Consider the following 18622-nt stretch of genomic DNA (forward strand, 5'->3'; position numbering starts at 1 on the left):
TTTACAATTGCTTCATTATTGGTTGGCAATTCAAAGTTAACCAAGGCTGAACATAATAAGTATACCAAAGTACCAAAATAAGTAAAGGTTAATAATGTGTCAGACCATTTTGGCTTCGTAAGCTGCAACTTTTCATACAAATTCTTCTAAACAATACAAAAGTACTACAGATTACGCATAGAAGTCCTTTGTATTTTAACTGTACAATATTGTATCTTTATGGCAAGATTTTGACCTCTGGTTGTTGACCATACATCGATACATTTACCTACAAACTAAGATCCTTAACTAAGTCCACGCTGCCATCTAAAAATCCCAGGAACCACCACCTCTACACAAACATATTTATTACTTTAAGATTATTTTTTCAACTATGTCCATTTATGTGTTAATTTAATTAATGTAACGTACTTATTTAATAGTTTAATGGCATCGAGTGGGCGTCACTTCTAATAATTAGGTTCCACCTGATATCTCAAATCTGTTTATGCGGAAAACCCTGATATTAAAAAGATAATAAAGTATTTTTTGTACAAATCCCTTCCCACACTTTTGAAATGGTGTATTTTAAACAAGTTTAAAATAACCATTTATTTTGATATATTTAGATTCGGATTACATCCAGAAGACTCGGAAAGGTAAAAAAAGGACATCTTTGGTGTGGTACGTACTAATAAAATCTCGAACTTAGATGAAATTTGGTATTTATTTCTTTGATTATACTACCTAGTGTAAATTAATGTTTTTAATGGAGTAGGTGTTTTTTATGTTATTATGATGAGTTGATGTGCAGGCTCGACACGCCAAGGTGCACGGTTTGGTCCCGTCCGTACGACTAAATCCATAATTTCTACCCGAAACCTGGCGATAAAATGTTGAAATAAAATTGAAGCACTTTTACCGTCGTCATAAAGTTTTTGAGCTCAGAGATAATTTTGTATTTTCGTCGATCATTCTGGTCTGTTTGGTCTCGTTGTTTGTGGCTTGTCAGACGCGTTTAGCCTACTTCGTTAGAGCGTTTTCTTTTCTTGTCGTTAGTAATTGATTTCTGTTTTTATTTATTAAGGTTCGGGTTTATTTCTCTTATATGGAACCCTCATACTAGAACCGAATGCAACCTGCTAGCTCTTTTATGAACAAATAGACATACACTGTATGGTTCTGCCACCTTAACAGACTCTTGTTATTTGGTTACAAAGGTATACGCCAAATTATCAGACTACCCCAATCCCTCAGTCCACACATTATCATGTAACGTTACTCGCCAAACCCCGTCGGAGACTGAAAGACTTAAATAACGATGGTCACGGGACAATGGCTACAGAGTTCTGCCGAAAAGAGATGAACTCGACGGAATAATCAAAGATTATGATATGATGACTTTGACTGCGACGTCAGTCATGTAAAATATGTCAGTACGACATGCCCACCGTTTGGACATTGGGCCTAGTGTTCGATGAGCCTAAAGAACGATGTACGATACCTCGGACTGAAACTCGAATAACAACTCACTCAACAACAAACGCAAGATTACCTAAGAAATAATCAAGACTCTGCCAGCCTATGGATATATGAATGCGAGTACTACGTAAAGAGGTCTGACGGACATAGCAAAGAAATGTTATCGTAATGTCGAATTTTGCTGCCACCGTTTCGAGTTGGCCCTGGTGTTCGATAGTCCCGGGACCAAAGTGCGTACCTCCGAGTGTGCCTCAACAATCGACTTAATGAATATCATCCTCACTTCATCTCAACTTGAGATTCCTTTTGCTAAAAAGAATACTTGGCACGCGACGAATACCCTGCTAGACTATCGCCTCTTCAGATATCGCAGACACGTACCAATACACTACTCATATCAATTGGCATCAAATCATGTTTCGCCCAGTGAGCACCATGTCCTCCAGTTCGTCTAAACCAGGCTGAGGGATACTGTTATTCAGCCAGCATTTAGCCACTAGGTCACGATTACGTCAAGACATCCCTATAACTGCACGTTAGTTACGGGGCGATAATGTTTGGTCTGTGAGAGGATGAATCGATGATTCATTATTCTCGCTTGTTTATGGTTCTTTCACGCGCGTTTTACTCCTTCAATGCAAACCGTATCTACATTTACAGTTTCGACAACCGGTATTACCCCACTCTATAAGCACAGTGAAAGAAAGTATCAAGCTGGGGCATGAAACAATTCTTTAAAGAATAGAATCAGTCCCCCGGACATAGGCAATCGAAGGAGTTTGTGAATGAGATCAAACCAACAGAATCGAAATGGCTATTCTCTAACTCAAGGAAGGAAATTAGGAGGCTGATAGGAATCCTGACGGGCCATTGCCCTGTGAGAAGACACCTCTTCGTAATGATTTTTTTACCAGACCCCTTCTGCCGTTTTTGTGAAATAAAAGAAGAAACGGCTTGGCACTACCTCGCAGAGTGTGATAGGTACGCCAGGTATAAATTTGAAACATTTGAAGGAGAGGACATTACCAAATCACTCCCCGAGATAAAATGGTCCAAAATCTTGGAGGTTGTGAACAAGTCCAAGAGGTTTAGGCAGGACACGTGAGCCGACCAAGTCCCGGACCTTTTAGGGATGGGGTACGAGTCTACCCAGGCATTTAACCCCTCGGGGTCTTGGTCGCCCGCCCTGCGTAAAATATATATATATATTTACAGTTTCGAACCTTAACTTACCGAACACCAAGGAATATCATGTTGCTGAACCATCGGCTATGGTTCATTCTTTACATGCTATTTTTGAGTTTGTTAAAACTGTACGCGAGCTGCTTTATTTAACGTTGTATTTATGTAATAATAAATAGAGAAAATATACATATTCTCAGGAAATGATGGGTTATCTACTTATCTGCGTTTTGTATTCCTATCATGCATGTACTAGGCGTTTTAATTGATTCAGAAGCTTTTCGACTCCATATTGAGAAAGATAAATACTTGGCAGTTTTGAGCTAGATTAAAATAAAAAAAATCAAGAAATTACCTTCTTAATTGGAAACTCCTCGTCTGTAGAAATGGGAGAAACTCCGATGTCCGATCCTGACGAGTCCTCCAAACGTGTTTTTTTCCTCGGCGACCAGCCCTCCCACGAGTCGGCGGGACCTCGTCGGAAATCCGGCACGGAGAGGGTGATAACACAGTTTCTCGTTGTCAGATTGATTGGGAGGTAGTCCTGGCCGTGTCGAGACGTGACTGGCGTCGACTCGGGGTCGACTCTCTTCTGACAATCGCTGCAGCCGAGGAGGAAGCGTGTCACCGCCTCCCTGGGCAAGAACGCGTAACGCTCCGTCACCTACCGAAAAAGAACTAGTGAATTAATTTAAATTAATTATCATTTATTTAAAACGCTCCGTACAGCTCGGTATGTCCTCTTCTGTCCGGCGTGGTATCCATTTTTCGCCCCTTTCTCCACATGGACGCCGTAGATGATATCGTAGAAATCCTCGACGACAGCTACCTTCTTGTAATCCAGACCCTTAGAAAATAAATTAATTAGTATCATCAATTAACAATTTACAAACTTACACCAGCAGACTAAATTTTAGGCATACTCTTAAATGTATACTAATAAATACATAAATGCCCGTAAGACGTATGTTTTAGGAGTTCTAATAGAGAAAAAGAACAACAATGGCCAATAAAATATGTACATAGCCCGTAGAAGTATAAAAAAATACATAGTTTTAAGAATGTGTGAGACTTACTCAGGGTGTGGAATCAGCAAACTGATCATTTCCGATCATTTTAAGGCCTACTTATGGACTATCCGAGCCTGGTCATTCATAAGACTAAATAAAAATTCACTAATTTCGTGGTCCCCTTGACCAATTAATATATTATCGGGTTGTCCGGAAAATAATGCAGGATTTTAAGTTTTCATTAAAAAAAATCTATATAAAATATTCTGTTTACGTTTACAGGATTACTCATTNAGTGGATCGAGGTCACGATAGCTCAAGTGGTAGAGCAGCGGCGTATCTAGCCGAAGATCGTGGGTTTGAATCCCGCTCGTGCCATTGACTTTTTTATCTCAACTAAGAACCTTAACTAAATAAAAATGTAAGTTTCGTTTTTCTTAGTCATAATCGATCTCTGAGTATGTCAAAACGACTTCTAATTACGCTTATATTATTATTATTATTATTATTTATGTTATATCATCAATACTGCCGACCTACCAACACAACCTAATACCATCATCACCTACGCGGCGGATACAGCAGTTTTTCCTCAAACTCGAATCCTATCCAATCTAGGTCCAACATCCAAGAACACCTTGAACATACGAAAGACTGGTGCTACAAGTGGAGGACAAGACTGAATGAAGAAAAATGTAGTCAGTGTAGGTTCACATTGAAAAAATAGTCTTGCTCTCCATGTACATCGAACAGTAAAGACATATTACCATTCAAGTAAACTTAGCACATACAGAGGCACATACCTACGCAGCAAACTGACGTGAAATCCACACAAGACTTAAGAGACGATAACTCAACAGAAGATTTGAACAACTGGAAGACTTCTAGGATCGAAATCCGTGTTAACCATCTACACCAAACTAACCTTATGTAAATCTTTACTGAGACCTCTTTGAACATACGGAGTGGAACTGTGGGGTTCTGCCAAACCATCCAACATCCAGCGCATCAAAACTCCTCAGATAAATCGACAAAACATACTCACTAACCTCACTATCCACAAGGTCCAATTTTCCTTTTGTCGAAAAACTGATCTGTTCCCGATTCCAAAAGTTTCACACCAACCTCTCAATCCATCTTAATCCTACTGTCAAGCCCTCTTGACACATTCCCATCCACAGTATCTACCATGGCGCCTTATCCGAAAATAGTCTCGAAACCTCCTTGCCCCTTAATACCACATAAAGAGTGCCTGTATTGGCTGGTTTCTCACGGCATATGCCTCCGGTTGCAGCGCTGTGACCGTGAAAAAAATGTAGGCAGTATTAAGAAAGTGCTCTTGTAAGATTTATAAATTAACAAATTTTCAAACTTGCAATTGTTGAGTTTCATCAGCCTACAGTTCATAAACAACTAGTTTTTGATCAGGAAAATATGAGATGTTTTGATGAGGTGCGCGGAATGAAGAACCAATAGGTTGGTCATTTTTGGATCTGTCTATGGGCCTTGTCAGTCACGTCTCCGCTTATCGCCATCTTCAGCGTTTAGGACTGTGTGTTATTACGTCAGTTGTGCCCCTTTCTATGGTGTCGCATCTGACCGAACAAGACAGTAAGGATAGTCAGACCCAAAATGATCAGAGACGACCAAGCCAGAGGAATGTTTTATTTAAACGATCGAATTCGACCTTAACGACCTTCTGATTCGTCAAATAGCTTTTTAAGGATGTTTACTTAATATATACTCTACAACGCAGGGATTTTGAGAATTTTTAAACTTTTTCACTATTGGAAACCAAATTTTTCTTAGGATTTAGTTAGAAAAATGCCTCTTCATCGAGTACGAACTTAAATTCACTTTAGTGACCGGGCGTCTTTAGTTGCCCAGGAATGGGCCGGTCTTATGGGCGGAGCAGGTGGTCAGAATCCGTGGATAGATATAGATGAGCCGGATGTTGATGTAGCGGGAGCCTGCAATAGATGTAAGGACCCATGTTGCTGTAGCTGTTCCATTATTGTCTGAGACCTCGTCGACGAGTCATAAGTTAGCAGCTTGAACCCTTGCTTATATACAAGCTCCTGCACGCCCACTGCATACATGGTAGACGGCGAGACCATTTTGAAGCTGAGGCATAGAATAAGTTAGTAACCACAGGTCACCTTTACCGCCTTAGCTACTGATTACGTTTTAACGGATTTTGTTTATACGTACAAAAGTGTACTAATAAGCCTATCATGTACCTTACATTAATCAATGTTAACCTGTTACAACGGAGAAGCTATTCTAGCATATAACGAAAGAAATATGCCTGCCTCTAGGACATAATAAGCAGGAACTTCGCCAAACTTCAGGTCTTACTGAATCAGTTTCTGAACTTTGCGACAGACTCTCCTCAATGAGTTGTGGTAAGCAAGGTCTACATCAGAAACGTCATTGGGTTTTTGGATTTTTGCGAGCACTGTTGTGCTCCTGCAGCCAGATTAGTAATGGCGTAATTACCGCAGACTTATCTAAACAATGATAAGTCAAGTTTTAGAAAAAAATATTGTTCATATAAGTCGTTCAAAATTAAAGTGGCAGTCCGTTGAGTGCTAGAAAAGAACACAACGCCTGACCTAGTAGAAAATCCAAAGATAAACGGCGAGAATAGACGGACCAGTGATGATCCATTTCGATCATACGTCACAACGAAACTACTTACAAATTACTTCACTGAAACTTTACGTTTCCTCATGTTTAATTATGTAAGGTCGAAAGAAGACTAAGCCGATTGTAGGATCAAAAGATAACCAGCGAGAATAGGCGGGCCAGAATTAATCGATATGGAACGGATGTCGACTCTCGGCGACCTCACTTTAAAGTTAGAGACAGAAACAAAAAAAAAATTTCAGTACAATAATTTAACAAACAAATCAAAAATTTGAAATCTTGTAGAGTTTTTTTACGCAGTTGTTTTGTTCTATGCTAATTTGAATATAAAACCGGGTAGAAAGGCATGAAGGATTCATTAAAAAATTACCCTCTCTACGGACGATTATCCTAGAAACATGATTGAACACACTAAAACAAATTTTGCATATTCTCGAAGTTATACAGAAGAAGGGCAAAGTAAATTAAAATAAAACTACCCAGTTTGATAATCGAATACTCCAAACAATCGTGCTCATAGATTTTTAACACACAGTATATGTCAACAGAGAAAATATTTAAAATTTCAACGGACAAAGAAGTTAATAAATTATTTAGGTACAATGACGTAACTCACGACGGAGTAAGTTCAACAATTGAGGCAACTGTAAAGTCAACGGCCTACTCGAAAACTTACTTGAACGGACAAAATCAACAACAATTCATATACATGCTCAATTAAAAGTAAAAATAACCATTGGAGAAAAAGATTTTCAGAGCCAACCTGACAAACTAGTATAGCGGGGTGAATAAGGAGTGTATAACTTATTAAAGTAAACCACTCTATCAATTTCTCACATAATCAATCACCATCCCCTTCTACCTCTATCTGACACTCTTGTTTAGACACTACAGTTACAACCGTTAGCACACACCATTTCTCTCTATTCACATGCTCATTCACTCGTTCACGCTCTCACTCGGTTTCATTCAGAATTTATCATACTCTCGTTCACTCTTACTTTTTAACTCTTTAACGCTTGCTTTTTTTCTTTCTATTTTCGCTTTCCTCTCTCTCACATTCATCCGCACTACACACTCATCCTTTTTGTCTGGTTTGGCTTCATTCTATCTTTATATCTATCTTCTATCTTTATATCTCTCGCCTTTTACTTTTGCTCACTTTCTCACACTACCTCCCACTCTCCTCGTCACTCTCTGCCTTCTCGCTCAAACACCCACTCTCTCTCTCTCTTTCTGTCAATCTATTTCTATCTTTCTCAAGTAAATATGTAAAACTTTTTTTCTTGTATTCTATTCTGTAAAATAAATTGTGAGGGCCAAAAGAGCCTTATAAATATAAGTATGTACAACATAACTTACGTTAAGTGGAAGAAAGGTCCACGTCACCTAACTGTGCGTGGTTAAATAAAACTGTTAATCAATCAATCTACTCCTCGCTCACTTCCTATCTCTCTTTCTCTCTCCTTTACTCTGTCTCTTTTATTCGGTCATTTTCTCTCTAACTCTTGTTCTCCCTTACTCTTTTTGACTTATTCGCACGTTACTCTCGTTCCCTTTCACTTTTTTCAATACCACCCTCCTTCTTCTTCGGCAATCTCTCTCTCTCTCTATCCACCTACATATCTATCTATCTATCTCCATACCTATTTAACTATCTATCTACCTACCTATCTATCTATCTCTATCTAACTTTCGCCCTCCCTTCTCTCACTCGCTCTCTCTCTCTATCTAACATTCGATCTCTCTCTCTCTCTCTCTCTCTCTCCCCCCCCATCTCTCTCTCTATCTATCTATTTATCTATGTATCTATCTACCTATCTATCTCTATCCATTTTTCTATCTATCTACTTATCTCTCTATCTCTCTATCTATTTATCTATATTTCTGTCTATCTACCTATCTATCTATCTATCTATCTATCTCTATACCTATTTATCTATCTACTTATCTCTCTATCTCTCTATCTATTTATCTACCTTTCTGTCTATCTACCTCTCTATCTACCTATCTATCTATCTCTATACCTATTTATCTNCCCTTCGTTTGTAGTTATTCCGATTTTCTCTCACTATGTCTCCCTCATCATATCCGTTTATGTCAATCTTCCACATTTCTTTACAAACTTAGTTACCCTTTCTCTGTCTTTCTCTCTCCCCTCGCTCTATCTCCATCTATCTATTTACTATCTAATTTATCTATCGCGTTCCTCTTTTTGTTTTCTATCTATATAATCTATCTCTATGTTTATTTATCTCTCTCACTCTTAACCATTTGCTTTCTTTCACTTACTTATTCACATTGTCTCTATCAACAATTGCCCACTTACTTATTCACTCACCCTCAACCTTTCGCTCCCTACTCGCGACCTTCGATTCTCCCTCAATCGTTTTCATTTTTTTTACTTATTCACTTTGTTCCACAATACATCTCATTCACTGTCCCCTTCTGTCTCAATCGTTCACACAATCACACATTCGTTGGCCCACTCAATATCTCTTAACTATTTGCACACTCATTAATCTCACTCTTTTTCTGCTCTCACTCCAAAATATAAGATTAATAAAATTTAAAAAAAATATAAAATAAATAAATAAATAAAATAAAAATAAAATAAAATAAAATAAAAACTACGTATAACTTATTTACGTGAAGAAGCGTATTTCACGTCGAGATTTATAATATAATTTTGATAATTAATATTTGTCCATCAACTTTTTATTGATGAAATGTTTTCCAACGTAGTTTTGCAGAATTTCATCTGAAGTTAATCCCCCTTATGGTTTACGCAATTAAAGTTACAAAGAATTTTTTTAAAAAATCTTAAAAAACTAAAATAATGTACGAAATTCGCAAAATAATGTCGTTCGATTGAAAAATATCAATGTACGGTTAACAATGGATGAAATGAATGTTTAATGATTTACAGCTGCATCTCGGTGAGACGGTGGCTGATTCCGGTTCTCGGCCCCTGGCCGGCGGAGAGATGCGGGTCAAAGTTCGCCCGCTTCCCTCGGCAACTGCATCACGATGATGATAGCTCGCCATTCACCTCCTCTGGTCCAGGGATGATGATCTCACGAGAAAACTGGTCCAGGCCGACCTCTGATCTCCTGCGATCTCACATCTCGGAGAGAGAGAGAGAGTGAGCAGCGGCGGACCCCCTTTTTTCACATAGCCAACCCCTTCTACGGGTGAATGGGAAAAGGGTTGGAGGAGGGCGAACCCGTTTTCGGACGCTGGACGGTTTCTAAAGCACGCCCGTTTTATATTCAAGACCCCCCATGAAATTAATAAAAAGAAAGAAAAAACACAAGTTTCTTTGCTATTTAAAATTTTATATATTTCAATATTTTAAAAAAATCCTTAATAATTTATGACTACATAAAATCACTGTCTCCATACGTCAATTTAACTATCATAAAGAAGTGGATCGATCCATTAAATTTACAATAAAATCTAATATTTAAAAAACATAAAAAAACATAAACCAAATGTTCTTCATTGTTCAAGGTTATAAGAAAGGTAAAAAAAAGATAACTTGTTAATAAAGTACCGTGATAAGCCCTGAAATAATTTATCCGCCTACGGCCCACGCATGACCAAAACCCATTAAATTATACTTATTACTTTATAAGATGTAATATTAATTTTATTTATTCTACAGTATTTATGGGATGGAGCCCGGTTTTTCAACTTTTTAACATTTTTAAATATCCTGTTTTGAAATAAAGCTACACTAATTTTACTCCATACAAGGTAGAATCCGTTGAAATGAATTTTTTTAAAATAAATAAATAAGAAATCATTTTGTCCATATTTAAAAGTAAGCAAAATAAGCAATCCCCCCCCCAAGCAATTTTTGTTTTAAACTAGTATAACAGGACCTATCAAACTGTATAAGTTATACAGTTATCTTTTTTAAACTAATTTTATAAACAAAACTTAAAATACTTTAAACTAACAAGGTTCAGTTCGAAAGATTAGAACAAAAAGTAAAATAAACATGGTCAATTACCAACTATTAAATTCTTATTGTGTTTAGAAATAAAGATTTTTTCAAAGAATATTAAAAAGAAATCGCACTTGGACTTAAACAACTTCAACTATAACTCTTCTTCTACGAGCATAAAATGAAAAAAACTTATATTTCTTGTTCTACATACAAAACAAACAGACCAGACAAACAAACAGAAAAAACTTCACATTTTAAAAGTAAAAACCAATAATGCTAGTATTGTGCGTAAACTACTTATTACTACTAAAACAACTCCACTACTTTAAAGTTGAGCATAATTAAGCATAGTTCCGTTAAGGAAAAAAAAACAATTGTGTATCAGTTTAAAATATTTTAACTTCAAACCTCTTTTTACAAACAAAACCTTCAGTTCTTTAAAAATATGCACAATTCGGCCAAGTCCCGTTAATAAAATTTAAAAAAAAATGGTTCTTTAAACGGGCTTAAACTGTTTCAACTTTAAACCTGTTTCTAGAAAAAACCCTTAATCCATCAAAACATTAAGCATAATCACGTGAAGTTCCGTTAATGAAATTTAATATTTTGGGCTTAAACTGCTTCAAATTTGAATCTGTTTCTAGATAAACCCTTTAATACTTCAAAACATTAAGCATAATCACGTGAAGTTCCGTTAATGAAATTTAATAATTTTGGGCTCAAATTGCCTTAACATTAAAGCTCTTTTTACAAACAAACCTTCAATTTTTCAAACTTATACATAATCAAGCCAAGCCGTTTAATGAAATTTAAAAAAGTGGTTCTTGGGCTTAAACTGCTTTAACTTTAAAACTCTTTCTTGATAAAAAAAAAAAAACCTTCAATCCTCCAAAATATTAAGCGTAATCAAGGGAAGTTCCGCTAATGAAATTTATTTAAAAAAATGGTGCTTGGGCTTAAAATACTTTAACTTTAGACCTCTTTCTAGAAAAAAAGACCTTTAAATCCTTTTAAACATTAAGCATAATCCGTGAAGTTCCGTTAATGAAATTTATAAAAATGGTCCTTACGTTTAGATTTACATTTAACTTTAAACCACTTTCCAGAAAAACAAACTTCAATCCTTTAAAATGGAGCACAAACAAACAAAGTTCAGTTAATGAAATTTTAAAAAATTGTGGCCGGGCCTAACTTACACTGTTTAATTTTAAACCCCTTTCTAGAAAAAGTTTAATTTCTTAAAATTATGCGTAACCAAGTCAAGTCCCGTTAATGAAATTTTAAAAAATGGTTCTTGGGCTTAAACTGCTTTAACTTTAAAACTCTTTTTAGAAAAAACCCTTCAATCTTCGAAAAAATTAAGCATAATCAAACGATGTTCCGTTAATAAAATTTACAAAAAAATGGTGCTTAGGCTGAAAGTACTTTAACTTTAAACCTCTTTTTCCAAAAAAAAACCCTTCAATCCTTCAGAATGTCAAGCATAATCACGTGAAGTTCCGTTAATGAAATTTATAAAAATGATCCTTAGGCTTAGACTGCATTGTCTTTAAACCACGTTCGATAAAAACAAACTTCAATCCTTTAAATCATCTTTTTCTTAAAATGGAACACAACCAAGCAAAGTTCAGTTAATGAAATTTAAAAAAAAATGGCGGCCGGGCATAACTTAAACTGTTTACTTTTAAACCTCTTTCTAGAAAAAGTTTAATTTCTTAAAATTATGCGTAATCAAGCCAAGACCCGTTAATGAAATTTAAAAAAATGTTGCTTGGGTTTAAACTGCTTTAACTTTCAAACTCTTTCTAGAAAAAACCGACAATCCTTGAAAAAAAATTAAGCATAATCAAGTGAAGTTAAGTTAATAATATTTACAAAAAAAATGGTGCTTAGGCTTAGACTACTTCATCATTAAAACTTTCTAGAAAAAACAAACTTCAATCTTTTAAAATGAAGCACAACCGAGCAAAGTTCAATTAATGAAATTTTAAAAAATCGCTTAACTTAAACCGTTTAATTGTAAACCTCTTTAATAGAAAAAAGTTTAATTTTTTCAAATTAGGCATAATCTAGAGAAGTTGCGTTATTCAAATGTCACAAAATGGTGCTTTAGTTTAAACTACTTTAAATTTAAACTTACTAAAGAAAAAATCTCGGAATTGATCTTCTTTATCTTTAAGCGTACTTCTAGAAATAAAGCTCGGAAAATAAGCGCTAAAACTACTTCTAGAAAAAAACTTTAGGTATCGACCATAGTATTAGAAATATCGACCTCTTTTGCGCTTATAAACACTCTGGACTCTGGATCAAGGTATGGTCTCGAAGAGGAAAACAAAATGATTATGCTGAGGACGAGCATAAAATGGGTCGAAAACTTGGCAGTAGCAACTAAATTTGCTTTCTTCTCCAAGACCATATTTTGATCCGGAGCGTTCGTTAAAAATGATTATGCTGAGGATGAGCATAAAATGGGTCGAAAACTTGGCAGTAGCAACTAAATTTGCTTTCTTCTCCAAGACCATATTTTGATCCAGAACGTTCGTTAAAAATGGTTATGCTGAGGATGAGCTTAAAATAGGTCGAAAGGTTGGCAGTACCAATTGAGTTTGTTTTTCAACCAGGCCATACCGAACTTCAGGTTATTCGCACTTGAACTTAAAATGCTTTAACTTTAAACAATCTTCTATAAATAATGTTTCAAGCATTAATTCGGATTTTTAACATTGCCAGAGGTACATTTTTAGTATATCAATTTATTTAGTTTTTTATTGGGGGGGGGGGTGCAAAAGTGCTAAAGATAATTCATGGGGGTTTTACGAGACGAAGTTTGTCATTAACTTTAAACCTACGTAAGTATATAATGTATTATATTTATTTAATTTAGTTTTAGATTGAGAAATGTTAACCAAATTGTCCGTCCGTTTGCTTTTATTCGGTGAAAGTGTGTCGGATCGGTGAATAATAAATTTGTAATCGATATCAGCATTGACAATTCCAGGCAAATCACATTTAGAAAGTAAACAACAGCACAATATTTTCTCTTTGGTGGTCAGGTAAAAATCCAGCGGAAAAAAATTGATAACCATCTGGGGACCAAATTTTACGGAAATTGAACAAAGTGAGGTGAAATTATTTTAAAAAAAATCATGAAAAAAATATTTGGTCTGAAACAATAGAAAGTAAGTTTTTAAAATTGATTAATAAGTAAGGTATAATAAAGATAAATTATTCATATGGCAATTTTTCCAAAGGAAAAAGCCAGAAGAAATGAAAAAAAGATAAATATGCACACGCCTTCCGTTAAAAAATTAAAAATTCTTAATTACTTAAACTTTAAACACGCTTCCAAAAATTAAGATTTAAGCATAATCACACTCAAACAAAGCTCAGTTATTAGAAATTAATTTAAATTTTAGATTATTAATTAATGAAAATTACATTTAGTCATATAAGTAGTAAAATTATATGTAGTCAATGTGTATTAATATTGTTAACGTACCTAAGAAAATTAAAGAAAATTGTGGTAGTATAAAATATTTAAAAAATAAAAAATAAAGCAAATACAATTAAGTATGAATCATTAACGAAAATATTGAAGGTATATCTACAACTAGGTTTAAAGTTGGTATTGTAGAAGTTGTAACAAAAAGTACAAAAAAAGTCTTTTCGAGTTTTCTTCTTGGTTTACTTTGCCAGCGCTTCATTTGAAGTGTTGAAGCTTAATTTTGAAAATACAGTTTCATAACAAAGCAAAATATAATAATACTATTTAATAAGTCCTGTTTATAGTGCTTTTAAGGTCTAATTTTCTTGAACTCACTTGATAAGCTTTCTTTTAAAGTATTGACGCTTTATTTCTACAAGCTCGTTTACAAATAAAGCACTTTAAGTCCAAGTTGTGACAAAAAGCACAATAAACAGGATTTATTGTTCATCTTGTAAATTATTTTGTTCGCCTTGCTTGCGCTTGATTTCAAGTGTTGAAGGTTAATTTAGTAAATACATTTTCATAATAAAGGAAAATATAATGATACGGTTTAAGACCTGTTTATAGCGTTTTTACGGTCTAATTTTCTAGAAATTATCTGTGATAAGCTTACTTGTAAAGTATTGACCCTTTATTTCTACAAGCTCGTTTACAGTTAAAGCAGTTTTAAGTCCAAGTTGCGACAAAAAAGCTCAATAAACAGGTGTTCTTTTTGTTGTAACTTTCTTGGTTCACCTAGCTTGTGCTTATTTTTGAAGGGTTGAAGCTTAATTTCGGAAAAAATAGTCTAAAGAATAAAGCTTTATTTCTAGATGCCGGTTAAATTTAAATTTGTTTGAGCCCAAGACGTAAAACAAAAATACAATAAATAGAGCTTTTTTGTGTGACTTTTTCATCGGATACTTGACCTGTGCTTACTTCTTAAGTTATCGAAGCTTAATTTATAATTTTAAAAAAAATATGTCGTATAACAAGCCAAGTTTATCGGGATTTTTGGTTTTACTTTTCTTGACCGTAGCCGTACTTGCTTAATTTAAGCATTATTTGTAAAATTTGGTGCCAATCTACATTATATTCTGTCCTTAACCGAAATTTTTCGTACTATATCAAACCTTTTCTGTAGCAGAAACCACAACCCCTAGACCTTGCCAAATCCCGTTACATTTAAATTCCATTTCAAATTATCTGTTCATCCTAATCCGTTAATTATCTGAACCGTGCCATCTATCACGTCTTCTTCATAGCAGAGCCCTCTCTGTCCGTTCAATTGGCTGAAGCAAGAGGGTGTCCCAGGGATGAGGGACAAAAATATTTTCCCGACACTGTAAATGTTTAACTGTGTCACCACTAGGGAGATTTGCTTATTATATAATATATACACACATATTATGTCGTATGTAGGTGTAAACAAAAATATAAAAACAGATGAAAAGAATAATTAATATGAACAAATATGGATTAATATAAAAACAGAGAAAAAAATTGTTCGTAGGTAAAGTAGTAAAAAAATACGGTAAACAATGTTTTCGTGTTTTTTTAAATTTATTTAGAAGTTTTTTAAATGAAATCTTGATTACGTTTAAATTAATTAATATTTATGAAAGGTATTGGTTGAGATAAAAAAGTCAGTGTCACGAGCGGGATTCGAACCCACGACCTTCGGCTAAATACGCCGCTACTCTACCACGCTATCGTGACTTCGAAGGTCGTGGGTTCGAATCTCGCTCGTGACACTGACTTTTTGATCTCAACCAATACCACCTTTCATAAATATTAATTAATGGAAAAATGTTAATTGGTCAATCGGACCACGAACTGTAATGGATTACGTTTAAAGTTGATGCTTAATTTCAAAATATAATTTTAAAATCAATAAGACGACAATAATTTAGCTTGATAAGGCACATTTTTAGGGCTTTTTAGTACAACCCAGACTTAAGCTACTCTAACTTCAAACCTGCTTTTATAAATAAAACTTCCATACTTGAAAATTAAGCACTAGCAAGAAAGGATTTGTTAAAAAAATGAAAATATAAAAACACAACAAACAAAACTTATTAAGCAGTGATATTACTTTTTAGCTTGTAAATTGACATTTAAATGTAAGCAGAAAGTATGGATCCGTAAAGCAAAGTTAACAGAAAAAGAACAATAACGAGGACTTATTAAGCAGTAATAATATTACTTTTTAACTTGTAAATTGTCATTTAAATGTAAGCAGAAAGTGTGGATCCATAAAAAAGTTAGCAGGAAAAGCACAATAAAGAGGACTTATTAAGAAGTAATAATATTACTTTTTAACTTGTAAATTGTCATTTAAATGTAAGCATAAAGTGTGGATCCATAAAAAGTTAGCAGGAAAAGCACAATAAAGAGGACTTATCAAGAAGTAATAATATTACTTTTTAACTTGTAAATTGTCATTTAAATGTAAGCAGAAAGTGTGGATCCATAAAAAAGTTAGCAGGAAACGCACAATAAAGAAGATTTTATTAATTAGTTATATATTATATTTTACCTTGAAAATTTTTACTCAAACGAAGCACAAAGTATAGATCATGAAACTACATTAGAACAAAAAGCTCAATAAAGAAGATTTTATTATATTATATAATAAATTATATAGTAATAATATATTATATTTTATCTAGTAAATTTCCGTTATATATAATCCATTATATTTATTGGTCTGATTGACCAAATTACTTCTTTCAATTAATTAATCTTGTTATGTAAGGTTTTGGATGAAATGAAAAAAGTTAATGTTACGAGCGGGATTCGAACTCACGACCTTCGGCTCAATAAGCGTATACATTCCTTATATAACAAGGTTATATATAATATTCTACTATTTAATTTATGAAATATATATAATAAACTTTTAAACTTATTAAGCCATATTATTTTTTAACCTTGAAACTAGTAAAAGAATGCTTTATTGTGTAAACGGTAAGTGTAAACCCATTTATATACAGTTAAAGTTTATTGAAATTTTAGATAGGTTGGAAATCATAGAACAAAATGAGATTTAATGAAAAAGTTTTTTGAAAATTTCAAAAGGCGATAAAAATTAACTCTCATTACGACCAAATAATATTCTAGTTTCCATTTTTCTTACAATTCAAGTAGTACTGATAGTTAAAAATTTAATTGCTTTCTTAAAGGAGTGTAAGTATAGTACTGTCAAGCACATCCAAATATGACCTCTTGTTTGGTGTTATATGTCAAAAAGCGTGTTTGATCGAAAAGATCAAGCATTCCGTTGTGAAAATGTTCAAGATATAATAAAAGTTAGTTTTGCAGTACTCACCCCTGCAGACAGTACGTAGAGTTGGTCTCCGTCGAGCCTGAACCCTTTGCTCCGCATCCAAAACCTGAACTTTGAGTTCTCAGCCGAGTTTCGTATCTCCCCTTTCATTGTGTCCACGATCCTCCTGTACTTCTCCCTGGTCACTGTCTTAGTCTTGAATCCGCTCGAGTAGGTTTTGATGGCCCACGACGTGAACACCTCCCTCTGATCCTGAAACATACCGTCGGCACAGGTTGTCTCGTTCCTGCTCGACCTGTGCACGACATAAATTGACAAAAATTGGGTAATGAAACGCGAGAAAGGAACACCTTGTAAGATCCTTGGGAGTTGGTCACAATTTGGGATAAACCACCTCTGATGAGGGGTTGCCAATATTTACCACCCTCGAACGATGTCACCTGTAACATTCAATTTTAATATATAATGTAATTAGAATCAAGCATAACTATATCTCAGGTACGAAATGAAGCATTCAATCTTTTAAAAAAATCTGAAAAAATCTCTTTAGGTTGTAATAGAGGATCTCAATGCTAGACTTTCCTCTAACATCAATCAAAACAAACAGCTTTTTTTTTCAAAACAGAGCCTACGCCTCTAGTGGTTTTTTCAGATTTGAAGGTCCCTTTTTTGCTCCGTGAGCTTTTTATAATATTTGTCAAATGGTGGGGAGCTGGGCGGTTCGGAGGGTCAGGTGAAAAAGGAAGGGGTGGAGATTCTGTGTTGAGAAACTTTAAAGTAGGGGGTCCAAAAAGGGGACTTGAGACAAAATGGCGTGCACGGGTCGCAAAGGGGTAGTTTAAAGGTCCGAAGCAGGAAAGTAACCCCCTCCTCTATTTCGTAAGTCCTGTCCAAAATTATGAATTGTAGGGTTTTTATAATAAAAAAAATTAATTAATTTAATTTACCTATACTATATCTTGTTTATTTTAAGATGATTTTTGAGATAAAACAAGGCCTGTGGGGTGATGAACCTGTATCAGCTACTCTTCATCATCCTCGTCCTCCAGTTTGACTAGTTTTACAAGTATTCGGCTTTCAATACTTGGTCTGTGCGTTATTGTGTTATTTTATTTTATTTTTATTTTTTATTTATTTTATTTATTTATTTTTTTTTGTAATGTGATATTCTGTCTTGTTTTTTTAATTTATTTGTGGAATAGGAAATAAATAGAACACTAAATACATTCTTGATTATTTCTCTCTTTTGTTGATATGTTCACTCTCTCCCTCTCACTCTCTCTCTCTCTTTTCCCCCTCTCTTCCTCTCCTCACACACACACTCTCTCTCTCCCTCACTCATATTCACTCCTATCACTCTGTCTCTCACTCTCTCTCTCTCTTTTCCCCCTCTCTTCCTCTCCTCACACACACACTCTCTCTCTCCCTCACTCATATTCACTCCTATCACTCTGTCTCTCACTCTCTCTCTCTCTTTTCCCCCTCTCTTCCTCTCCTCACACACACACTCTCTCTCTCCCTCACTCATATTCACTCCTATCACTCTGTCTCTCACTCTCTCTCTCTCTTTTCCCCCTCTCTTCCTCTCCTCACACACACACTCTCTCTCT

The 18622-nt window shown here is 34.8% G+C and overlaps 1 protein-coding gene across 1 annotated transcript in view; it reads right to left on the reverse strand.

The window, feature by feature from the left end:
- The window catches only part of LOC106662197 (nucleolar protein 4), a 39428-nt gene extending 21805 nt beyond the window's left edge, over positions 1 to 17623 (reverse strand). The window contains exons 1-3 of the mRNA XM_024225856.1: positions 17055 to 17623; positions 3371 to 3490; positions 2999 to 3307 (exon numbers count right to left, since the gene is read on the reverse strand). Coding sequence (XP_024081624.1) covers positions 2999 to 3307; positions 3371 to 3490; positions 17055 to 17273 — 648 coding nt within the window. The 5' untranslated portion in view covers positions 17274 to 17623. The remainder of the gene's footprint in view (positions 1 to 2998; positions 3308 to 3370; positions 3491 to 17054) is intronic.
- Positions 17624 to 18622: the final 999 nt, after the last annotated feature.

The sequence above is a fragment of the Cimex lectularius genome, unplaced genomic scaffold (genome assembly GCF_000648675.2).
Source record: "Cimex lectularius strain Harlan isolate CLEC.00 unplaced genomic scaffold, Clec_2.1 scaffold3, whole genome shotgun sequence".
NCBI classification, from domain to species: domain Eukaryota; kingdom Metazoa; phylum Arthropoda; class Insecta; order Hemiptera; family Cimicidae; genus Cimex; species Cimex lectularius.